This window comes from Dendrobates tinctorius, unplaced genomic scaffold (assembly GCF_039654945.1).
Source record: "Dendrobates tinctorius isolate UK_male_01 unplaced genomic scaffold, ASM3965494v1 ptg000011l, whole genome shotgun sequence".
Classification (NCBI taxonomy): domain Eukaryota; kingdom Metazoa; phylum Chordata; class Amphibia; order Anura; family Dendrobatidae; genus Dendrobates; species Dendrobates tinctorius.
The window spans coordinates 15,896,003-15,922,527 of NW_027361679.1; the positions used below are offsets into that span (position 1 = coordinate 15,896,003).

General features: G+C 40.4%; 1 protein-coding gene across 1 annotated transcript in view; it reads right to left on the minus strand.

The window, feature by feature from the left end:
- LOC141099809 (melanopsin-B-like) overlaps window positions 1-26,525 on the minus strand; it is a 203,799-nt gene that overhangs the window by 168,391 nt on the left and 8,883 nt on the right. Inside the window, exon 4 of the mRNA XM_073587878.1 lies at window positions 3,501-3,704. Coding sequence (XP_073443979.1) covers window positions 3,501-3,704 — 204 coding nt within the window. The remainder of the gene's footprint in view (window positions 1-3,500; window positions 3,705-26,525) is intronic.

A 26,525-nucleotide genomic window follows, 5' to 3' on the forward strand; every position in this document is an offset into this window, starting at 1 on the left:
TGTTGTTTCTAAAAAAAAAAAAAAAAAAAAAAAGCTTGACCTGCTATAGGTGATCAAATGTTTTTTTATTAAAAAAAAATAGTTTTAATTAATTAAGGAAACTTGTTTTCCAGAGACCTAGCAATTAGAATATGCATAAGGTGTGCTTTAAGTGATGGTCAAATGGAAGTGCTGATGATGGTTCACGCAGACCGTGAGGACATTGGGCAGATGCGACTGTGCCTGTTGATGGAGCACAAGCAACACGCTCATCCACAACACATAGCTTTCTGTCCCATTTTGCAGGGGGGCAAGGGACACCACTTCTGATGCCACAAAAGTGCAAACAGGTGGTTAGTTGGATAGCAGACAATGCTTCCAGCATGCTTGCCATGACCACCCAGTCTTCTAAAAGGTCCAGTCTTCCCAGCCCAAAGTCTGGATAAGTTAATCCTCACCCTGATCTTCCTTCCTCCCACCATGCTGAGTCTCAGGAGACCAGTGATCCCACACTAGGACATTCCGAGGAGCTCTTTAGATCATCATTTCTTGATTGTAGCCTCAGGAGGACATGATGTTTAGTGATACACAAAACTAACGCAGCCACGGTCACATGATGATGATGGGGAACAGCAAATTTTGTCTAAGGAGGTAAATGATTATGAGACACAGCTGCCAATAAGTCAGGTTGTTTCAGGTTGTTGCTAATTCACCAATTAAGGAGGACCAGGGTGCAGTGGCAGAAGACAAAGTGGTGTATGACGAAGTCACTGACCCAACCTGGTAAGCTGGCATGTAGAGCGAGGTCAGCAGTGCTGAGGGCGAAGGATTGGCAGCACCAAAACAGGCAAGAAGAGGCAGACCAGAGAGAGAAGGCAGGTAACTATTCCACAGAGCACCAATACTCGTGAATTGCTCAAAAGAGTTAGGTGTTCCCCAGTCTGGGAGTTTTTAGAGTTCTCAAATAAAAAATGGTCATTTGCAACCTGTGCCATGCCAAACCTCTAACCACTAAGAACCTTACCACCACCAGCATGATCAGGCACATGTCATTTAAGCACCAGACTCGGTGGGATGAGCACCTGAGTCCACAATTGGTGCCAGCAGGTGACACCACTGCCTCTTCTCCTGTGGCAGGTATTTGACAATACCCTGTCCATGACACTGCACATTCCGAGGCAGTGTAAGGGGGTGAAGCACCGAAGGAGCCGAGGGAGAGTTGCCTTCCCAGCTCCGTGCCGGGAACCATTGAGCAGGGCGTTAGGTTCCCCGGGGGACGCTTTAGGGGACCGGACTGGAGCCAGTTACAGGAAGTGGGCAGGACTGGGAGCGGGAAAACTGCATGCGCTTTCTGAGGAGAGAGGACGCTGATGCAGGAAGAGAGAGGAAACGGTTATAGCCACAGCAGTCAGAGAGAGCGTGGGCACAGGCAGTGGTCAGTGAGTACGAGAAGCCTGTCACTGCACTGCCAGGAAGGCTGCTGACTCCCCTCCTTGATGAGACTTTGCCTGACAGAGAGACTGCATATCTCAAGCAGACGCTTCCCCGCAGAGAGACCGGGTTATGTGCTAAGACGCTCCCCTGTGACCAAGGGGTGTTCAGTGATGGGACAGTGACCTGCAAAGAGAGACTGTGTAAGGCAGAGCCCCTGACCTTGGTGGGAGAACACCACTGTCGCATAAGAGAGAAGGACTTGGAGCATAGGGGGATATTGTCCGCCTCATACCCTATGGCTCTTGCGTTAACCCCTCATACTCCAGCTGGACTTCATTAAGGACCCCAGAGACAGAGGACGGCAAGCACCGCTGGTGCCTCGGTGCCAGCGTTGGACAAGAGTGAACCCTACAAGCAAGACCCCTGAGGACTGATAAGTTTGTCTCTTATGAAAATAACTTTTCTACTGTTTGAACCCAGTATATGTCTCTCTGCTGTTGATATAATCTGTTCATATCATATTCATTTTCATACTGTCTGTTTTACCAGTATTATCACCTGTAAATAAACCTCCCCTTTTACTGTTGGTCTGCCTGCTCCGTGGTGACATATACCTCTCCTGCACGTTATTACATCACTATCACCAGGCACTTCCAAATCCTTGTACCAGCACAGCGTTCTGCTGTCCCTTCCCCAGGTTATGGAATGAAAAAAAGAAAATTCCCAGCCACCCACCTTCAGGCCCTAACACTAAATGAGCACATTTCCAGGCTGCTTGATGTGGAAATGTTGCCATTTAGGCTTGTAGACATGAAAGTTTTACAGTGATTCATTGCATCAGCCATCCCTGGGTACTGGGTCTCCAGCCATAACTATTGGTGGGTGGGCTTTTTACCAGTACATGTCCAGCCTTGAACCAACATGTGCTCAGGAACTTCACCCGTGCCGATACCAATTCACTTACTGGGATTGTCCACTTAACGATTGACACGTGGACAAGCACTTGTGGCTAGGAAGGCTACATTTCTCTGAAGGCACACTGGGTAAATATTATGGAGGCCGAGGCACATGGCACATCTGCTCCCAATGCCGAGGATTGCTGACCCTACTTCTATCAGGGTTTCCTGCACCACCTACACCAGTTTCTGCACCCCCTCCTGCTCCTTCACAACCTCCTTGGCAAACTCATACATGTCCCATGCTTGTCCGATGTGCTCAACTCAGTAGTTCAGTGGTTTCTGAAAACCTACACAATTTTCCAGAGCTTCTGATCAAGGAAAGCCGCATCAGCGGCGATTTCCACAGGTCATCTACAGCTGCCGCTGCTCTGGCAGTGCTTCAGGAGCACATGCAGGTGCCAGCTCACCGACTGGTGTGCGACAAGACCACCCACTAGAACTCCACACTGCACATGCTGACAAGGCTTTGTGAGCAGCAGGGGCCAGTTATTGCATACCACCTCCAACACGTCCGTCAGTATGCTGGTCAGCCTGGTATTCTGTGGCTGGAGCTATGCAAATCACATGTTTGCTATCACATGCTTGCCCAATGAAGGCGCCAGCACTGGAGAATTCTCACAGAGCGTAGTGCCCATGATGTAAGGATTCACAAGTCTGCAGTCACATAGAGTGACTGCAGACTTGCAGTTAAAGACCAGACAACCCATTTAACCTGCAAATGACTCCCATAACTGTAGATTAATAGCATTTGGTGACATGACAGGCCCCCTCTACTGTTATGCAGGCAGCCCTATTAAAAATCTGAATGGTGTCAAGATATTAAATTCAATTATGATGCAAAAAATACTACATAATATTAGAGTGCGGAACACATCAAACTATAGCTAAATCTTAATGTTTCATGAGTAAGATCATGAAAAATTCATATAATAAACCTAAAAGCCACTGTAAGCAATACAGTCTTTGACTTTTAATCCCTTAATCCTAAGTAATGTTCTTTAATATGAAATCTAATTTTAATCTAAGATAATGATTTACCCTAGATGCAATGCAGATAATCTGTCTGAGTGCCCCTCAGCTATCATTTCTTATGTCTTCTCACTAATATGTCAAAGTGACTGTACTTACTCCAACCAAGTAACGGTGCCATACTCCACATAAGTGAATAGAGCCATACGAGAACAATTACTTGCAGCGTCCGTTTTTTTGATGACCACTGTATAGATTGCAATGGTTTAGTTATAACTAAATAACGATCCACAGCAATAGCTAGTAACGTCATCATCGAGGTTATTCCAAATAACGCACCACAGAATGCATAGATATTGCAGGCTAGAAAAGAATAGGAAAACAAGACTAGAGTCAGAATAAATGTAGCATAAAACATTCTAACTGTGTGAAATCATTTATGTCACTTTAGCAATGAAACAGTATATTATTCAATTATTTACACAATATAGGAATAAATCAAAATCTAATGAAGTTCATGAGATATGAAATTGCTTCTAGGGTGATTCATCAATATTGGAATTTCTGCACATGATATATGCAATAATAAGTAATAATGCAAATTCTGCCCTGTTGTCAGTAAATCATCAGCATAATACTTTGACAATACATGCTGTCTTAAAGAACCACTACATAACTGACGTGCACAAAAAAGGTCCCTTAAAGGGAATCTGTCATCAAGATTTAGTACCACATCTGAAAGCAGCATGATATAGGTGTAGAGACCGCCAGACTGCCAGAACCTGTATAGCACCCGTTACACATAGCGATATCGCTAGCAATATCGCTGTAACGTCACCGATTTTGTGACGTAGCAGCGATATTGCTAGCGATATCGCTATGTCTGATACTTACCTCCGACCGGCTCCCCCGCTGCTCATCACTGGTCGCGCGAGAACGTCCTGGATCATTTCTCGTCGTCAGCTTCCTGCTGGGCTTCCTGTGGCGCCGACGAGCGATGCATGGACGCGGGCGGGAGGACATCAGGATCACCAAGTCTGACAGGTAAGCAACGACCCCCGACCCCTGCTAAGTTGCTGGTGAGATCTGCCTGTGTGTCAGCTCACTAGCGACCACTTAGCAATGCACCATCGATCCATATCATTGTCGGGATCGCTGGTGCATCGCTAAGTGTAACGGTACCCTATGTCACTCTCTCTTTTTTTAAGTTAAATTTAATAATAATATTAATAATGATTTTATTTCCACAATACAAATCTATTCCGCAGCAGTTTACATTTAAGCGGGAACTTGTACAAAGTAACACATAATTCAGTTACAGGAGGAATGAGGACCCGCTCATAAAATTACAATCTATTTAAAATTGCCCCTGTGTTTGTTGATGGCTCTGAAATTGTGGTAAATCAAAAAAAAAATTGTTACTTTACTGCTTTTTTTTTTTTTTTTTTTTTAGCACAGCCAGGCAGTCATTTACCCAGAGCAAAGATTCCATTTGCAGCCCCAGCACTGTACTTGCTTCGCCTTGCCACCCAATCAGCCCTTTCAGACCCCTAGGTTCATTTCACCATTAGGGGAGAAATTATTATCATAAGCAATCACTGCTGATAGAGTACATTCATAAGTAGTGTTTTTACATTTATTTCTGCCATTTCATAAAAAATGGTAGATAGTATTTTATTCTTTAATTATTTATTTTTTTCAAAAAGAACCTAATAAAAACAAATTGAAAAATATATATATGGATACATACTGTAACCTGTGACGGGGCCAAATAAACAAAGGAAGGCTTTATTATCATCATGAGAAGGGTAGTGTTTGGACACAAATGAGATGTTATAAAGGTCAGGAGATTTTTGTGAACACAGAATTACGGTAACTGAATTCCAAAGACATTATTGGCAACCAGTTTTATGAAAGAAGGAGTCTGTTTGGGTAATAATCAGTCCTATATGGCGACTGTTGTTCTGAGCCTCTGAACATGGTATGGAGGTTAAACCAGAGACAGAAAAGACTTTAGTGTGAAAGTAAATGCATGTCTTGTGGTTAGACTTTGCTTATTTTACTGCTGTGCTGCAGAATACAGATTACACTGTTTTCAGACAAGTTATTTCTGTTATGACTCCAAGATAAATATTTGCAATGTCATTCATTTATAAAAATCCATCCAATTTTTTAGACTGAAAAAAATTACAAATTCGACAAAAACTATTACATTTTAGTGTTGAAATTAAAACAAATCTGGGCTCTGAAATGCTACAATAAAATAGTAAATATCTAAAATTAAAATATAAAAAATGATAAACATTAATGAAGAAATGATAGATGTTTCCAAATCATACAACATATAGGAGCTGATTTATCAAAGCTTTTACACCAGAATTCTTTGAAAAAATTCATGACTTGCGGCAATTTTTCGATACCACAAATCTTACTCTAGCAGAGACTGGCGTAAGATTCGAGGAACAGTGCTCATGGAATTGCACGTCACTTGTCAGTCCCTACTGATTTATAAAGACTCATGTGCCTCCTAATTAGAGATGAGATGAGTGAACTTGCTCTAATAACGTTTGCTAATCTCAAATTCAGCATCAGCAGCTGACTGCACTATAAATATTTAAATAAAAAAATTACATGTGGTTCCTCTGTATTTTGGATAACCAGCCAGGCAAAACTGACAGCTGTAGGCTGCAACCCTCAGCTGTCAGCTTCAGCAAGACTGGTTATTAATAATAGAGGGGTCCCCATGCCATATTTTTTGATTATTTAAATTAATAATTTAAAAATCTAATGTGGGCTCCCCCGCTTCTGCCCTAGAAAATGCACATCTGTTAGATGTGCCAATTCTGGTGCTTTATCTGGCTCTTCCCACTTGTCCTGTGGTGGTGGCAAGTGAGTTTCATATTTGTGGGGTTAATGTCACCTTTGAATGGTCCGATGACATCAAGCCCATGGCTTAATAATGGAGAAGCCTCTATAAGACGCCATTCCATTACTAATCATATAGTTACATTATATTGTAAATAAACACACACTCACAAAAAAGTTATTTAATTGAAAGAATAGCACACACTCCTTTAATTAATCTATATTTAACCATAATCGCATCATCGCCCAGTCCAAAAAAGCCATGGTCTACTGTAACAGAATTAAAATAATAAACCACAATATTCCTTACCTGTCTGCCAAGAAGATAATAATCCATTTGTCCCACAATGGTTCTAGCTCTGTTACATCTAGAAGGTGGGCTGCATTGATGGATGATGCAACTATACATCCTGCCATCCAGCAGAGACACTGAGCTGTGTGTGCTACGGCTGCTCATTGTCTCGTGGTAAACTTCTATGACCTGACTGATGTCACCCAGCTATGCAAGGTAGCTATGCAATCATTAGACATTAAATCATTAGACCAGCAAACCAAGCATGCTGATTATTTACTTTAGTCAGCTAGGCACTTTATAGATCAGTGACTAAGGGTACCGTTACACCTAGCGATGCACCAGCGATCCCGACCAGCGATATGACGCGGTCAGGATCGCTGGTGCATCGCTAGGTGGTCGCTAGTGAGCTGCCACACAGGCAGATCTCACCACCGACGTCGCTGGGGTCGGGGATCGCTATTTACCTGTCAGACGCGGCGATCCTGCGTCCTCCCGCCCGGCTCCACGCATCGCTCGTCGTCACAGCAGGAAGCGCCGCAGGAAGCTGACGACGAGAAATGATCCAGGAGCTTCTCGCGCGATCAGCGATAACCAGCGGGGGAGCCGATCGGAGGTAAGTATCACATGCAGCGATATCGCTAGCAATATCACTGCAACATCACAAAATCGGTGACTTTACAGCGATATTGCTAGTGGTATCGCAGTGTGTAACGGGGGCTTAAAGGTAGAGATAGTCTACTGATTTAAGGAGGTATCGGCAGAGCCATTGATAATGAGCCTGCTGAACTTGCATAGCTGGTCTTACTGGCTATGACTGCAGCCTCATTAGAAATCTACTCTCACCCATCAGCAATCTAATAGTGAAGTTCAATATAAAACCATATGTACGATTAGCGCAACCTGTGTTCTTGGTTCTGTGCCTTGCTGCTAAGAAATAGTTATGACATTAGTATAAGCACTTTACCAAATTTATGACTGATTGTTCCAATCAAGTGTTATGTGTTTTTAAGAGTTTTTTCCACTACTTATCACAAAAGTTTTAATTTTGGGGTCTTTATAAGGGCTCTTTATTTGCCTTAGGCAGTTTGGTGTGAAGCCTGATGGAGAGTCACATTTCTGTATCAACTGTAGGAAGATAAATGAGGTGTCCAAATTCAATGCCAAGGGGCCAAGGGTACTGGCAAATCCACCTGTCCTAAAATGCCAAGGAGAAGACAGCTTTCTCTATACCTGATGGGTGCTTCCAATATACCAGAATGCCATTCGGGCTGCAAAAAGCCCCAGCTACTGTACCTTCCAGAGGGCTAGGTACCGGATCCTAGCCTCTCACACCGCAGCTTACTTTGACAATATTGTAATATTCAGCCCGGATTGGGGAAGTCTAAGCAGCCGGTCTTGATCACACCTGACTTCAGTAGGGAGTTTGTGGTCCAGACGGACGCCTCAGAGGTCGAGTTGGGTGCCGTGTTGCCCCAGGAAGTAAATAGGGAGGAACATCCAGTTCTGTAATTAAGTAGGAAACCCTTCTCCTGTGAGTAAAACTATGCCATTGTAGAAAAATAATGCTTGGCCATCAAATGGGCAATTGACACCCTGAGTTATTACCTGTTAGGTCAGACGTTCAGGCCAGTGTCTGATTATGGGCACCTGAGATAGATGAGGAAAAGGAAGGGGAAGTGTGCCCAGGTGACTAGATGGTTTCTATAACTCCAGGACTTCATCTGTCATGTGGAGCACAGGCCTGGGAAACTGCATGGTAACGTTGATGCTCTGTCTAGATTTCACAGTCTGTTGACTGAAGGTGCCAAAACCCTCAGATTTGGGTGTGGGGGGATATGTGACAAAGTTACTGACAAAATACTGGAGGGGAGACATGTATCACTGAGGTTATTAACTTCAGTGATATGAACCTATAAAAATGATCCAGGACACTTAGAGCTAAGAAGGGTTATATTTAGGGCTAGGTTTAGTAAGCTGCTGAAGAGTGGGTGGGAGGCTGTTCACCATATCTCCACCCAAGGGTGCAGTTCAGAGGATAAATACACAACTTTATGGCTAATTCACTGTTGTGTGTGCCTGGAGATGGGAGCTCCAGAGCTGTGTTTTAGGATAATAAAAGTTGGATCTGTTTTACGTATTTTTTCTGAGTGGGACAATTCCCACAGTAACACGGATTGTACAATTTGTTTGTGTTTTGTTTTCCCGTTAGGCCAGAAAGGCCTTGTTTATGTTTCTAATCTGGTCCTGGTTTATGCTGTGCCTTACAAGCCAATGTAAATTTTAAAAAGACAACATTCCTGTGTCTACCTCGATGAGCAGCCGAGTGAGCCGAAATACATAAAACATATATGTTATACAAGTGTAGTATATGAACAAACAGCATCAGGTTGGTGCAGAGGAGAGACGAACCTGTCTTCAAAGGCTTATAAAAATATGAACCGCTCATCAAAAAATAATGTATATATATAAATATATATACAGTATATATATATATATATATATATATATATATAAAGCAAAACAACACATAGACTAGCTAACCTCTGAGCTCTGGATGGTAAATACCTGTTTCCTCTGTGTTGCACGAACCAAGACTGGGAACAAGTCCAACAATGTAGAAATCAAGGCAGAAAAGTCCAGCAAGCGGAAACTTCAGGTGGTATAATAAAATCCAAGAATTTTTATTGCAGAAAATTTAAAAAATCCAGAGTTCAGTAACAAGATGCAGACATAATGTTGAACAGACTACGCGTTTCGGCGGTAATAACTGCCGCCTTCTTCACGGTCTCAAACTGCTTTTGGAATACTCCAACATTCTTAAATAGAAAAAACATTTCTTAACCTCATAATCAAGAAGTAGTAACAGGTGTAGGTAACATCCTTCAATGTTAGCTCTATAGCTTCTGGAAACATGTGTGTTTTTAATTATTTTGTTATCCTGGTCAGATAACTTTGTTAGTGCAGGCACTGTTCACACTGATGCTTTTTTTTTTCTCTACTTGTTTCCGGAAGCTATAGAGTTAACATTGAAGGATGTTATCTACACCTGTTACTACTTCTTGATTATGAGGCTAAGAAATGTTTTTTCTATTTAAGAATGTTGGAGTATTCCAGAAGTAGTTTGAGACCGTGAAGAAGGCGGCAGTTGTTACCGCCGAAACGCATAGTCTGTTCAGCATTATGTCTGCATCTTGTTACTGAACTCTGGATTTTTTAAATTTTCTGCAATAATAATTATTGGATTTTATTATACCACCTGACGTTTCCGCTTGCTGGACTTTTCCGGCTTGATTTCTACATTGTTGGACTTGTTCCCAGTCTTGGTCCATGCAACACAGAGGAAACAGGTATTTACCATCCAGAGCTCGGAGGTTAGCTGGTCTATGTGTTGTTTTGCTATTCATTCTGGGAATTTATTGGACCGTGCTTTATAACTCCAGCATACTGTTGCGATTCTGATGATGCAAAGACAGTACTTGATATTTTAACAATTTTATTGGTTATATGTCAACGGTGTGACAGCATTGGATATAATATTAATATTCACCATGGATAATCAACAGACTCGCCTAAATAAATTGGCAGCTATTTTTTCAGAAGACAATCTGGAAAGTCCCTGTTTAAATGATCCTGATTCCCAAATGGTGAAGCTGGAACAATTGCTTACCAAAGAACAAAGATTATGGTGGGATCATAATTCATTAAATGGCTACTTGGAAAGAGCCATGATTCCTAGAGGCTTGGGATTAAAAAAATACTCCACTACTGCATATGGAGATGCCTTTCAGAAGAAATGGGATAACATCTTAAGTGATTGTTCCCTGAGTCTGAATAAACTTATTGTGGAGGAAGAAAATATAGAGTTGTCCAAACTGAATGAGGAAATAGAAAAATTAAAAAATGCAATCAAGGAATCGCAATGTTCAGAGGACTTTTCTAAGTTTCAAGAACGTGTTCAGAAGAACTTGAAAAAGAAAGAAAATGATATTATTGCTATTAAAAAAAAGAAATTCCAATGGGATCTGGATGATTATAAAAATGATAAAGTGTAAAATTGGACTAGTAATCCTTCTTCTATTTTAAGAAAACGGAAACCATGGTTTAAAAAATCTAAAGTTTCTTTTAGAAATAATCTGGACATTTTGGATACCGCCTTTGGAGAAACATCAGGTTACTCCACAGATACAGCTACCACCTCTACCAACACCTTGTCTTCTTGGAAAAGTAATAAAAAAGGCTCCTCCAATAAAAACATAAAGAAAAAACAGTGTCAAAAAACGGGCAAGAAAACGCAGAAGAGGAGGAAGAAAACATAAACCCAAGAGGTTTTCATATGAGAATCAGAAATTACAAAAAACGTTAAATATTCCGGTGTTTAACTTATCCAGTTATATTCTGTCTGAGTCTCAAATTGCTCTCCTCTCCAAAGGTCTGGGGTTTTCTCCTACTAATAAATTTAATCTTTATGATACTATTCTTGATGTGAATCGTTTTGCACGTAATTTAACTCTAAAAGTGCATTTTGATACTACAATGGTTCATGAACATGATGATTTTCCTGCTGCAAGCGGTTTGCGCAGTTCACATAATAGGGTTTTCATGACTTCTTTTAAAGAACAAATGTCTTTGAATAGCCTTAGACAATTGGAGAGTGAAACTTGTGTGTCTGACTATGTTAATCTTAATGATACTTTTGACATGTGTTTTTCTGATTATTACCCTGTGAAATCGAGACCAGCTGCACTGGATTTTTTTCAGGAGGCTATAGAGAATGATTTAATAAATCTTAGTAAAAATCTGGAAAAAAGCAGTCACGGTTTTAATCTTTCTGAACAGAAATCCATTGCTGAACTTCAAGACAACTCTGACCTCCTTGTTCTGCAAGCATATAAAGGAGGCGCTGTTGTGACTATGAATGCTGGTCTTTACAAGAAACTTAACCTTCAGGATCTGGAGGGCATGAGTACTTACATTGAATTGAGACAGGATCCTACATTAGACTTTAATAAAAAAAAGAATTTCTTGTTACATGAAGTGCTAGGAACGAGTGCCATTACAAACAAAATTATCAAGTATCTGTATGTAGACAATCCCATTATTCCAGTTTATCACTCACTTCCTAAGGTTCATAAGGAAATTTTTCCTCCACCAATGAGACCTATAGTCTCAGGTATAGGTTCCTTTAGTGAAAGGCTTGGAGAATGGGTGGATCATTTTTTGAAACCTCTAGTCCCATTGACACCCAGTTTTCTTGGGGATTCCAGGGATGTTGTTGGAGTCTTTGAGAGAATACAGTGGCAGAAGAATTATGTTTGGTTGTGATGTGATGTTGTGGGACTTTATCCCTTTATTCCACATCATATAGCTCTGAGATGCATTAGGTACTATTTACATCGATACAGCTCATATAAGATAAACATACAAAATTTTATTATTTCTGCAATAGAGTTTCTCCTTGAACTCAACTATTTTTCATTTAATAATAGATTTTTCTTACAAACACAGGGCATTAGCATGGGAGCATGTTTTTCTCCATCCCTTGCTAATATACAGTTTTGGCCAAAAGTATCGACACCCCTGCAATTCTGTCAGATAATACGCAGTTTCTTCCTGAAAATGATTGCAAACACAAATTCTTTTGTATTATTATCTTCATTTAATTTGTCTTAAGTGAAAAAACACAAAAGAGAATTAAGCACAAAGCAAAACATTGATCATTTCACACAAAACTCCAAAAATGGGCCAGACAAAAGTATTGGCACCCTCAGCCTAATACTTGGTTGCACAACCTTTAGCCAATATAACTGCGACCAACCGCTTCCGGTAACCATCAATGAGTTTCTTACAATGCTCTGCTGGAATTTTAGACTATTCTTCTTTGGCAAACTGCTCCAGGTCCCTGATATTTGAAGGGTGCCTTCTCCAAACTGCCATTTTTAGATCTCTCCACAGGTATTCTATGGGATTCAGGTCTGGACTCATTGCTGGCCACCTTAGAAGTCTCCAATGCTTTCTCTCAAACCATTTTCTAGTGCTTTTTGAAGTGTGTTTTGGGTCATTGTCCTGCTGGAAAACCCATGACCTCTGAGGGAGACCCAGCTTTCTCACACTGGGCCCTACATTATGCAGCAAAATTTGTTGGTAGTCTTCAGACTTCATAATGCCATGCACACGGTCAAGCAGTCCAGTGCCAGAGGCAGCAAAGCAACCCCAAAACATCAGGGAACCTCCGCCATGCTTGACTGTAGGGACCGTGTTCTGTTCTTTGAATGCCTCTTTTTTTCTCCTGTAAACTCTATGTTGATGCCTTTGCCCACAAAGCTCTACTTTTGCCTCATCTGACCAGAGAACATTCTTCCAAAACATTTTAGGCTTTTTCAGGTAAGTTTTGGCAAACTCCAGCCTTACTTTTTTATGTCTCGGGGTTAGAAGTGGGGTCGTCCTGGGTCTCCTACCATACAGTCCCTTTTCATTCAGACACCGACGGATAGTACGGATTGACACTGTTGTACCCTCGGACTGCAGGGCAGCATGAACTTGTTTGGATGTTAGTCGAGGTTCTTTATCCAACATCCGCACATTCTTGCGTTGAAATCTCTTGTCAATTTTTCTTTTCCGTCCACATCTAGGGAGGTTAGCCACAGGGCCATGGACTTTAAACTTCTTGATGACACTGCGCACGGTAGACACAGGAACATTCAGGTCTTTGGAGATGGACTTGAAGCCTTGAGATTGCTCATACTTCCTCACAATTTGGTTTCTCAAGTCCTCAGACAGTTCTTTGGTCTTCTTTCTTTTCTCCATGCTCAATGTGGTACACACAAGGACACAGGACAGAGGTTGAGTCAACTTTAATCCATGTCAACTGGCTGCAAGTGTGATTTAGTTATTGCCAACACCTGTTAGGTGCCACAGGTAAGCTACAGGTGCTGTTAATTACACAAATTAGAGAAGCATCACATGATTTTTTGAACAGTGCCAATACTTTTGTCCACCCTCTTTTTATGTTTGGTGTGGAATTATATCCAATTTGGCTTTAGGACAATTCTTTTTGTGTTTTTTCATTTAAGACAAATTAAATGAAGAAAATAATACCAAAGAATTTGTGTTTGCAATCATTTTCAAGAAGAAACTGAGTATTATCTGACAGAATTGCAGGGGTGTCAATACTTTTGGCCACAACTGTAGTTATGGCTACATGGGAGGAAAATTTCATTTTTTGTGATGACAACCCTTATAAAGATGGTATTGTTTGGCTAGGAAGATATGTTGATGATTTGGTGTTTATTTGGGATAAAAATGTTCTAGGAGATACTTTTAGTAGTGATTTTTTTCAACTATCTAGATACCAATGATTATAACCTTAAATTTACCAGCTCAGTACATAATTTTTCGGCCAATTTTCTGGATTTGACTCTAACAGGTCATTTGATTACACATAAGATTAATATTTCACCATACCGAAAAAATACGTATTCTAACAGTATTCTAATGGCTAATTCCAATCATCCCAAACATACTATTAAAAACATTCCTCATGGTGAACTGATCCAGTTAAAAAGAAATAGCACACAAGAATCCATCTATAAAAAAGAAGCGGACTTAGCGTGCACCAGATTAAGGGAACGAGGTTATCCCAGTTATTATTTGGAAAGATCAAAAAAAACTGGTAGATAATATGGATAGAGCCCATTTGCTGTACTCTAAGAATAAAAAGACAAAATGCAATAATATTGGTAATGGTTCAAATAAAGTTACTTTTACTACATCTTTTAGTCCCCAGTATCATAATATTGTTGTGATCATTAAGAAATATCTGCCCATTCTGTGTCAAGAAAAAATCTTAAAAACACTGGTAGATAGTGAATCTATTTTGTTTTTTGCTAAACGTGCCCCCACTCAAGTTCACTTTTATCTTCTAGCCTTTTTAGGATCCCTTGTCTCTTAACTTACAGGACACCAACTGGTTAAAAACAAAAGGTTTCTATGGGTGTGGAGCAAATGTGTGCAAATGTTGCAAGCATGCTAAAAAATCTAAAACATTTTTGTCTATGCACAATAATAAGACTTTTGATATTCTTTCATATATTAATTGTAATACCGTTATTTATTTAATTAACTGTGAAATTTGCAACAAACAGTATGTAGGTTGCACTATGAATACTTTAAAAAAAGGATCAGAAAACATCTTTCTGATGCAGTTAATTTGCCACCAGCAGGAGCCTCTGTAGTTTCCCGACATTTTTCACAAATACATGGGGGTGATGTCAAGGGTTTTTCTTTTATAGGGATTGAACAGGTTAAAAAAACAGAACGGGGGGGAATTATCACAAAAAATTCTTGCAAGAGAAAGCAAATGGATGTTTCTTTTAGATACAAGGTTACCGCATGGATTCAATATTAGAATGGATCTAGCAATACATTATAAATAATTTCTGATATCAAGTTTTTCCAAGTAGTACTATTATATTTCAGTCATAATGTTTTCATTACATGACACCGTTGTATTAACCCCTTAATGTCCAATGACGGACACAGTCCGTCATCAGACATCTCCCCTGCTTTGATGAGGGCTCCGGCGGTCTCTATGAGACCTCTATGGTTGTTCCAGGCATATGGCTTTCAGCGCCACCCGGTGGTCGGCGCTGAAAGCACAGCAGTAAATCTGCCACATATGGGCGATCTGCTCATCGCCCATATGTAGCAGAGCCGATCGGGTTGCGCAAGCTTCTAGCCTCCTATGGAGGCTATTGAAGCATGCCAAAAGTAAAAAAAAAAATGTTTAAAAATAAAAAAAATTAAAAAAACCTAAAAGTTCAAATCACCCCCCTTTCGCCCCAATCAAAATAAAACAGTAAAAAAAAAATCCCACATACACATATTAGGTATCGCCGCGTTCAGAATCGCACAATCTATCAATAAAAAAAAGCATTAACCCGATCGCTAAACGGCGTAGCGAGAAAAAAATTAAAAACGCCAGAATTACGTTTTTTGGTCACCAAGACATTGCATTAAAATGCAATAACGGGCGATCAAAAGAATGTATCTGCACAAAAGTGGTATCATTAAAAACGTCAGTCTGGCACGGAAAAAATAAGCCCTCACCCGACCCAAGATCATGAAAAATGGAGACGCTACGGGTCTCGGAAAATTGCGCAATTTTTTTTTTTTTTTTTTTTTTTTTTTTAGCAAACTTTGGAATTTTTTTTCACCATTTAGATAAAAGAGGACATAGACATGTTTGGTGTCTATGAACTCGTAATGACCTGGAGAATCATAATGGCAGGTGAGGTGTAGCATCTAGTGAACCTAACAAAAAAGCCAAGCAAAAAACAAGTGTGGGATTGCACTTTTTTTGCAATTTCACCGCACTTGGAATTTTTTTCCCATTTTCGAGTACACGATATGGTAAAACCAATGATGTCATTTAAAAGTACAACTCGTCCCGCAAAAAATAAGCCCTCACATGGCCATATAAACGGAAAAATAAAAAAGTTATGGCTCTGGAAAGAAGGGGAGGGAAAAATGAAAATGTAAAACCAAAAATACCCCTGGTCATTAAGGGGTTAATGTAATGTGTGCTTTTAATTATTTCGTTATCCTGGTCAGATAACTTTGTTAGCACAGGTACTGTTCATACCGATGCTTTTTTTTTTTTCTCTACTTGTTTCCGGAAGCTATAGAGTTAACATTGAAGGATGTTATCTACACCTGTTACGACTTCTTGATTATGAGGCTAAGAAATGTTTTTTCTATTTAAGAATGTTGGAGTATTCCAGAAGCAGTTTGAGACCGTGAAGAAGGCGGCAGTTGTTACCGCCGAAACGCATAGTCTGTTCAGCATTATGTCTGCATCTTGTTACTGAACTCTGGATTTTTTAAATTTTCTTCAATAAAAATTCTTGGATTTTATTATACCACCTGAAGTTTCTGCTTGCTGGACTTTTCTGCCTTGATTTATATATATATATATATACACATTATATATATATATTTATATATATACATATATATATGTATGTATATGTGACACCCCAGAGTCCGGTTGTCACAGTGACATTGCCTCCCTCTATGAGGTGAAGTCATGCTTGGGGGCAGAAGGGGACCCCCATGCCAGGTAACATAGATTAAATCACAATTCCTGTTGCAGGTCAGAAAAGGGAGCTGCCTTATAAATTCTGGCCAGCAGTAGGGGTTGGTGAGTCAGCTAGAAGTGAGCTGAGGGAGTTGTCATAGAAACGAGAGCAGCTGTGAGCTGAGAAAATGACAGGACAGTTAAACGTGAGGAAAAAAGATCTTTCTAGAAGATCCAGTCAGTTCAAGAGAGGAAGCTGATCTGTGAAGAGGGAAAGGACAAGAGCAGAGACAGAGAGGCTCTGGGGAAGCTGAAAGCTGCATATAGCTGACCCCAAAGCGAAGCGCTAATAGAGAGAAAGGGATGCCAGAGTCCTTGGGGGTCAGGATCTGTATGTCCTGACCGCTGAATCTGAAAGTACAGGGGATTGTAAATTCCTGTGTGACATTGAGCACCTAAGGGCACGGCAGCAGATAAGGAGCCTGGGGCTGATGGTGAAAAGGATGGTACCCGTGGAATAGGCTCATGCTGACAGCCGTACAGGTTAGTGAAATCATCACGCAATTGAGGGTCGCAGCTTACTTATAAACAGCGGAGACCCACACACAAAGCGCAGAAGGAAGGTCCAAAATCCCCACCTGGCAAGGTGGATCCCCTGAATGCCTCCAGGTGAGCCGGACTCATTCCATCACCTGTATGTAGTACTCCAGATTGCAACCAATTGCCAGTAAAAGGTAAAGAAACTGCACCTCTCTGTGTCCTCCTCTCATTTCTCTGCACCCCAACGTTCACAGCCATTTTTACTATTAATCTAACATCTTTGCTCTGGGACTATTGCTCTACCTGTGGAGAGCTATTTTCACCTCAGCTGCGCCACATCAACAGTCTCAGGGGAACAACACTGCAGCACTGGTCACCTCTGACCAGAATACCACAGGTGGCGTCATGTATTTAATCATCTATAAACTTTATCTTCATTTCAACATCACCAACAACTTTTCCCTTATCCCCTATTTTATTTATTTTCTTTAATGGACGCCCCAGGGCCACAGACCGGGTCGCCGCTGCCGTGACACCATCCCCCGTTGAAGTCGACGGGCCCGGTACCGAGTACCCCACGGCCTTGCCTGCACAGCGCACGCGCCCTCTCGCTCACCCTCTTGCCCTCACGCTGCGCTCTCGGGCGCTCCATATACACACAGGGGGGGCCATTTATATGGATACACCTAAATAAAAAGTTTGCCTCATCACTGAACATAATGTTCTGTGTAAACTGAGGGTCCTGTTCCAATTTTTGTTTTGCCCATTCTGCAAATTCAGCACACCGGTCTGAGTCACCAACTATTCCCATTTTATTTAGGTGTATCCATATAAATTGCCCACCCTGTATATATATATATATATATATATATATATATTCAGGACTGCATGTATCTTCACGGCTTACTGAACCATAAGAAGCAGCCCAAGGTTAAATTGTAGTTAATAATTTATAATTGTCCTTCATCCCTTTCATTTTTATGCTATGCGTGTACCATCTGTTTATATCATACTGTGGAAGAAACAAAATATGAAATATTATTGCACTCACACTAACACATAAAATCTAGTATATAATAATTGTAAATTAATAATTTAGATATCATACCTGTCTTATTCACTTTGGTCTACCTGGTGTAGTGTTCTGCCATCTTCCTGACGTCACTTCCAGAAGCAGCTTTTTGGTGTAGACAGCTGGCTGGAGCGCCAACAGTAATCCAAGAAGCTGCCAAAGAAGAAAGAAGTGACGTCAGAAGATCGTCGGTTAATGAAGGCATCGCATAACAAAATTTCTGGATCAATGCCTTGCACCAACCTTCGCAACCATACCCAACAACCGAAGAGGGTCATACAAAAGAAAAAGAGGTTTCGCTAAATCATAGGCTTCATTTTTAATAGCTTTCAGGTAAATATTGTGGTTAAAATGTACAAAATGTATGATCGACCAGCTTTGGTTGTGATACAGTAAAAATGTCATAACAAGCAACTTGAATACACATTTCATTACATTCCTTAAAGGGGTATTATCAAATTGTTCATTGAGATACTCAGAGCTATGCAGTCTTCTTACTTCTTATTTGCTTAGTTTGAGATTTTTGAGATTTGATTGACTTTATTAATCTGCTGATTGACGAGTGGAGTATCTTATGATTTCCGGTACAGTAGAATTAAACAGCATTCAGTTGTTAAAAATATGCAGGAAGGAGTAGTTATGTGAGAGGTGGTGGAGGGGGTAAATTTCTCAAGTTATTAAATCTCTCTACTTGCTGACAATGAAGATACTTGTTTTTACAATCAAAGATTTAAATCCAACACAGCACTAATACTTTTTTTTTTTTTACGGCTGAGAGTTGTATACGAAATCATCTGTGAATCAACATTAATTCCAGAAAAACATTTACTCATACTCTTTACTTGCAGCATAGGCACAGTAAACGAATTTGACCATAAATTAGAAAACATGACCGCTTTCTTTCAAGAAGAATCCCAGTCTATTGGCTGTGTGCGCTATTGTTTAGCCTTAATTTACTTCAATGGATCCAAGCTGAAATACCAAATACAACTTATGGAAGGACAGATGTGGTGCTGTTTGTCAAAGAAAGCGCATGTTTTCACATCCTGAACAATACAATATCTAGACCAACATTTAAGAAAAGAGAAGCAATTTCACTCATTGGGAATTTAATATTGACTTCACAAAATTTACATATCACAGCTACTTGTATATATTAGTGTATATACAATGCTGCATCACTTTTATTGCTTAAAAAAACAGTCTTCTGTCACATACTGTTTTACATATAATACAGGACTTGTACAAGTGGTGCTGATAGTGTGACAATGAAAAGTGGCCACTCTTTGGCCTAGCCCAACAGTGAGCAAAAACTTCCCTGTAGTGGTAAACCATCTGAGCACAATAATCAGTGCTGGTAATGGATCCAAGCTGAAATACCAAATACAACTTATGGAAGGACAGATGTGGTGCTGTTTGTCAAAGAAAGCGCATGTTTTCACATCCTGAACAATACAATATCTAGACCAACTCTCTGTTCTGGGCCCTTTATTGTTCAACATCTTTATCAACGATTTAGATGAAGGAATTGAGGGTAAACTGATTAAATTTGCTGATGACACAAAGCTAGGAGGGATAGCTAATACTAGAGAAGAGAGAGAGAGGATTCAAAAAGATATAAATAAACTGGAGCAGTGGGCAGCAACTAACAGAATGGTTTTTAACAGGGAAAAATGCAAAGTACTACATCTGGGCAATAAAAATGAAAAAAGCATATACAGAATGGGAGGAATAGGCCTAAGCAACAGCACGTGAAAAAGACTTGGGTATACTAATAGATCACAAACTGAATATGAGTCAACAGTGTGATGCAGCAGCAAAAAAAGCAAATGCAATTCTAGGATGTATTAACAGAAGCATACAGTCTAGATCACGTGAAGTCATTATTTCCCTCTACTCCTCTTTGGTCAGACCTCATCTGGAATATTGTGTCCAGTTTTGGGCACCACATTTTAAAAAAGACATCAACAAACTGGAGCAAGTTCAGAAAAGAGCAACCAGAATGGTGACCGGTCTGCAAACCCTGTCTTATGAGGAAAGGTTGCAGGATTTGGGATTGTTTAGTTTGCAAAAGAGAAGACTGAGAGGAGACTTAATAGCTGTCTACAAATATCTCAAGGGCTGTCACATTGTAGAAGGATCATCTTTATTCTCATTTGCACAAGGAAAGACTAGAAGCAATGGGATGAAACTGAATGGGAGGAGACACAGATTAGATATTAGAAAAAACTTTTTGACAGTTAGAGTGATCAATGAGTGGAACAAGCTGCCACGAGAAGTGGTGAGTTCTCCTTCAATGGATGTCTTCAAACAGAGGCTGGACAGACATCTGACTGGGATGATTTAGCGAATCCTGCTTTGAGCAGGGGGTTGGACCAGATGGCCCAGGAGGTCCCTTCCAACTCTACGATTCTATGATTCTATCTATGATTCAACATTTAAGAAAAAACTTCCCTGTAGTGGTAAACCATCTGAGCACAATAATCAGTGCTGGTAATATGCAGTCATGGCTGAAAGTGTTTGCACCCTTGAAATTGTTCCAGAAAATGATTACAATTACACATGTTTTGTTATGCAAATTGCCTCTTCAGAGAGGAAGAAGACAAACTCTAGTGCCATCTATTGGAAGTAGTAATCCTAATAGTCAATATCGACCCTATAACAAGCTTTTACATAAGACTTAGGATAAATGCCAAACCAGAATTTCAATTTGCAGATAGATTTTACTTTGGCTTTTATCCTAAGTCATATGGCAAGGTTCGTTAAAGGGTCAATTATTGACTTTTAGAATTGCTACTTCCAATGGTACTAGAGTTCAAGTCATATACCTATCTGAAGAGGTAATTTGCATATTTAATTTCCCAGAAGAGCATGCATGGCATAAAAGTCTCCTCAATCTGACATGCCAGGTCTAACATGTCACTCTCCACAAGGAGAAATGTTATCCCTTAGATCCACATATTTTGTAATACGCATGCTTATTTCCTTGGTGAGTATTGGAACAACACAAAAAAAAAGCAGAGAAAAAAAGACAAATTGGACATAATTTCACACAAAACAAGATAAATGGGTAGACAAAATTGTTGGAACCTTTCTAAACTTGTGGACAAACAGCTTTGTTTCAAGCATGTGATGCTCATTTAAACTCACCTGTGGCAAGTAACACGTGTGGGCAATATGAAAATCAAATCTGAAACCAGATAAAAAGGGAATGTTGACTCAATCTTTGCATTTTGTGTCTTTGTGTGCCACAGTAGGTACGGAGAACATAGAGAGGAGAAGAGAACTGTCCGAGGACTTGAGAACCAAAATTCTTGAAAAATATTAATAATCTCAATGTTACAAGTCAGTATTCAGTAATCTTGATGTTTTTTTGTCCATGGTGCACAACATAATCAAGAAAAATACGGTAGGTAGTCCAGGCGAGTAATAAATGTAATTTATTCACAATCTTTCTAGAATCGATTTAGGCATTTGATCGACTCTGAAACTCATTAGTTTATGACTAAATTATATTTCTTACTCATCAGGACAACCTACTTATTTGCACATAGATTAGTAGATTTTCTATCATTGTTTGACTCTGTGTAAGGCATCATGAAATCTGAAGATTACCACAGGATTTTTGGTCGCAGTGTAGTACTTAGTATCAGAACGCTGAGTTTGCGTTCTAGGTCATGGGTGTTCCAGCAGGACAATGACACTAAACATACTACAAGAAGCACCCAGAAATGGATGGAAACAAAACGCTGGAGAGTTCTGACGTGGCCAGAAATTAGATATTAGTCAAGATATAAATTCCATTAAAACCCGTGAAGAGATCTTAAAATTGCTGCTGGGAAAAAGCACCCTTCAAATATGAGAGAGCTGGAGCAGTTTTCAAAAGAAGAGAGGTCCAAAACTCAAGTTGAGAGGTATAAGAAGCTCATTGATAGTTATAAGAAGCGGTTGATTGCAGTTCTTTATTCCAAAGGGTGTGCAACCAAATATTAAGTTGACGGGTGCCAGCAATTTTGTCTGGACAATTTTGGGGGCTTACTATGAAATTATGTCCAATTTGCAGTTTTTTCTCTGTATTTTTGTGTTGTTCCAATAAATACACAGGGATTAAACAATGTGTATAACAAAATGTGTAATTGCAATAATATTTCTTGTAGAAATACTTTATTTTCTGGAACAATTCAAGGGTGCCATCAATTTCGACCATCACTGTATGTACATATGAGTACATGAATTTCTAGCAATTGGAGAGAGTTAACTCAAAATAATTACACCACATATTACTTTTCATTATACAGTGATGTGACGGGATACACTTCTTAAGTGCAAAATTATACTTAAAAAACCAATACGATAAATAGCAATAGACCTGTGTACAATGCCATTGCATATACTGTATATTTTGTCTGTTTCACATTCATGAATAGTGTTTTTTCATGGTTGCAGCTATAGATGAATACATTTTCATCAGATATTTAACTTTAATGGCATATGCAAGTCTTAAATGCAGCAATACAATTGGCCTTTTTTTTTTTACAATTTCCTACCAAATATCTCTATTTGCATAGAAATGCATTAAGTACCTTTTCCATTGGCAAGTTCACCTCATCTAAGAGAATGTTTAGTAACTTAATTTTCTACTTGCTGGGATATCTAGGTGACTTTATGAAAAATGCTAGGAAATTGAATGTTCATTAGGGTTAGGATTAATCTACAGAATTCTTGTTGCAAATATTTTAGATGCAATCCTAACCCTAAGTGCAGAATTTAGGATCAATTATTTAATTTTGCAATTCTTGGTATCAGAGTAATTCTGATCATGTAAGACATTTTTAATATCTGTGTGAGGAATAAAATAAGAGCAACTTGTGAAGGATGGTTGATTTATTAATAGCTTACAATCCTCCTGAAAACATGCAGCATTAACAAGACACTTGGCTCAGCGGGGGGCAGCTTTTTAACTTCAAAGAAGGAATTCACAACCCCACAAACTAACTAGTACAAGAAGACCCCCTGTGGATCCATACCATGTGGTCTAACTGCTTTGTTCAGACAGCTATAATGTCATAAGGAGAATTAGGACTTATCTTACGTCCTGGCCACACACCAGTTACATTTTCAAGATCTCTGGAATGGACCGAACGCCTTCCAGTGTTTCCATACGTTCTAGCACCCGAGAGTGGGAGATGCATAGAATCGGTAGTAGGAACCAGATTGCAAAGATGTGTTTAGTCGCAACGCATAGCAAGGGCCTTGCCAGATCCGATGGTGCCAAAACTGCCTAACTAGGATGGTCCATTAAGGAGTTATGACCCATCTTAGGTTCTGCAGTTTTTAGTTGCTAGAAACAAGGGGAGAGGATTTAGGTTTAGCCTAGAGGGCAGGAGGAGAGTGACCCAAAGGGGATAAAGGCTAGTCTAAGGCCATGTGATCTCATTCTCTGTTATGCTTGCGGTTCACTTCGGAAGTGGAGGACATGTCGAGTAATGTGGTGTGAAGGACCTAGGAACCAGCTGGCTGCCCATGCCCCCTGCGGCCCAGCGCACACATGGTCTAACATCAAACCGGTAATTGACATGATCCATCTGCTTATATATTTTGTCTTACCACTAATGTATTTGCATATCTGACCATTGTATATGTATAACTAGAGTTGAGCGACTTTGGTCGGATCGGGTTTCATGAATAGAGTTGAGCGATACCAGCCGATACTTGAAAATATCGGATCGGAATGGATCGGCCGATCTAAAAAAAAAGTATCGGTATCGCCGATTCCGATACCGGGAACCAATGCAAGTCAATGGGGCCAAAATATCGGAATTAAAAAAAACCCTTTCTTTCCTTGTAGGTTAATTCTACATGAAGAAAAACAACTAAGGCTGGTTTCACATTTGCGTTTTTTTCGCGGTATTTTAGCGCTAAATAGCGCATGCGTTTTTTTCCTATACTTTGCATGGGATGCGCTTATGTGCGCATACACATGCGTTTGTACGCGTTTTTCCGCGCATGCGTTTTTTTGCGTTATGCGCTCGGGCGCACAAAATGCAACCTGTTGCATTTTTTTTGTGTGTCCGACTTGCCTCAAAAAAACGCATGCGCGCGCAATGCGTTTTTTTTACAGCAAGACACCCATTATAAGTCTATGGTGAGCATATGTGCGCATTGGCATGCTTATGTATGCATTTTTTTGCACATGCGTTTTTTTTTTACCATTAGTTTAGACAATGGAATTTAGGGTTTTGGGTTAGAGTTAGGGTTAGTTAAGGGGGTTTAGGGTTAGGGTTAGGGTCAGGGTCAGGGTTAGGGTTAGGATCAGGGTATGGTTTGGTTAAGGGTTAGGGTTAGGGTCAGGGTCAGGGTTAGGGTTAGGATCAGGGTATGGTTTGGTTAAGGGTTAGGGTTAGGGTTAGGGTTAGGGTCAGGGTTAGGGTAAGGGGTAGGGTTAGGGTATGGTTTGGTTAAGGGTTAGGGTTAGGGTCAGGGTCAGGGTCAAGGTTAGGGTTAGGATCAGGGTATGGTTTGGTTAAGGGTTAGGGTTAGGGTTAGGGTCAGGGTTAGGGTTAGGGTTAGGGTCAGGGTTAGGGTTAGGGTTAGGGTATGGTTTGGTTAAGGGTTAGGGTTAGGGTTAGGGTTAGGGTATGGTTTGGTTAAGGGTTAGGGTTAGGGTCAGGGTTAGGGTTAGGGTTAGGGTTAGGGTATGGTTTGGTTAAGGGTCAGGGTTAGGGTTAGGGTCAGGGTTAGGGTTAGGGTTAGGGTCAGGGTTAGGGTTAGTAAAGTCATGGTTTGGGTTAGTGTTAGGGCCACCTAATGTTTGGAAAAAATGCAAACGCGGTAAAAACGCACTAAAAACGCATACAAACGCATGAAAACGCTGCGTTTTTTTCATGCATGCTCATAAAAATGCTTGAAAAAAGCGCAGCAGTTGTATGCTTTTGTATGCGTTTTTTCAATGCGTTTTTTTGCGGGAAATACGCGCTGCAAAAAAAAGCAAGTGTGAAACTAGCCGAATAATGTAGAATGTATTGTGGGAGGTGGAGGAGACATTAAAGCCATAGAGGTTTAGCCCAATCAAATGGAATAGCAGGAATTAAACTTTTTTTTTAAAGACGTTAGGAGTTACAAAGATATTGACTATGTTAGCCTCATTTATATTTTGCCAGACATGTATGTCTTCTTCTTCTTTCTTCTTTCTTCTTCTTTCTTATTCTTCTTCCTTTTTTCACCTTCATCTTCTTATTCCTTTTTTTACATTCTTCTTCTTCTTCTTCCTTTTTTTACATTCTTCTACTTCCTTTTTTTACATTCTTCTTCTTATTCCTTTTTTTACATTCTTCTTCTTCCTTTTTTAAATTCTTCTACTTCCTTTTTTTACATTCTTCTTCTTCTTCTTCCTTTTCTTACATTCTTCATATTCTTCTTATTCAACAATTATTATTCTACATATTCAACTTCTTCATCTTCTTCCTATTCTTCTTCATCATATTCTTGTTTGTGTCAGGCATTCCTGTAGTTGTTATCTAGAAAAGTTAGAAGTTTACACCTTCCGTTCTGCCTGTCACAAAAGATTTACAACAGGATTTGTCCGCGTTCAGTTTGGCCTGCAGCAGCAGGCCTTTTCCAGGGGCACCACGAGGAGGAACGGACTCACCCCCATACACTGCTTAGTCTTCTTCTGCTTATAAATAAGATAATATCATTTGCTCAGAGTATTAGTCTTATGCTTAATGTTCTTCTGCTTTGTTTTTTTATGCTTCTTTGTCTTCTCTCTCTTGTTGTTCTGCATCTTGGTGGTTGTCTTCCTGTTCTTTGTCCTCTTGAACCAGCTGACGGTACTGGCACCCGGAGGGGCAGCAGAAGGAACAAGAGCCAATGGCACTACCGAGGACCAGCTGACGGTGCTGGAACCCGGTTACAAAGCAGGAGGTACCTGTGCTACAAAGCACTACCAAGGACCAGCAGACGTTGCCGGAACTCGGATACCGAGATGGAGGCACCTAGGCCAAAGGCTCTGACGAGAACCAGCTGACGGTGCTGGAACCCGGAGGGGCAGCTGAAGTTACCCCTGAAAAGCAAAGTTGGCATGCCGCAAGCTGGCAGCAGTTACCGAATCACACAGTCCTACTGGGGGTGCTTGTCCTACTGGCACTACGGAACAAGCCTTTCTTACCAGAACCCGCAGTCCACATAGGAAGCACCTAAACTGCTGGCACCCTAGCCTCGGCTAACCCAACCGCAACACGACATGGCAACTTGGGGTGGCAAACTGACATTGACACTTCCCGGAAACAGCAGGCAGGGCTGGAACCAAGCTGGGCAGGAGGGAGTACCCGTGCCGAA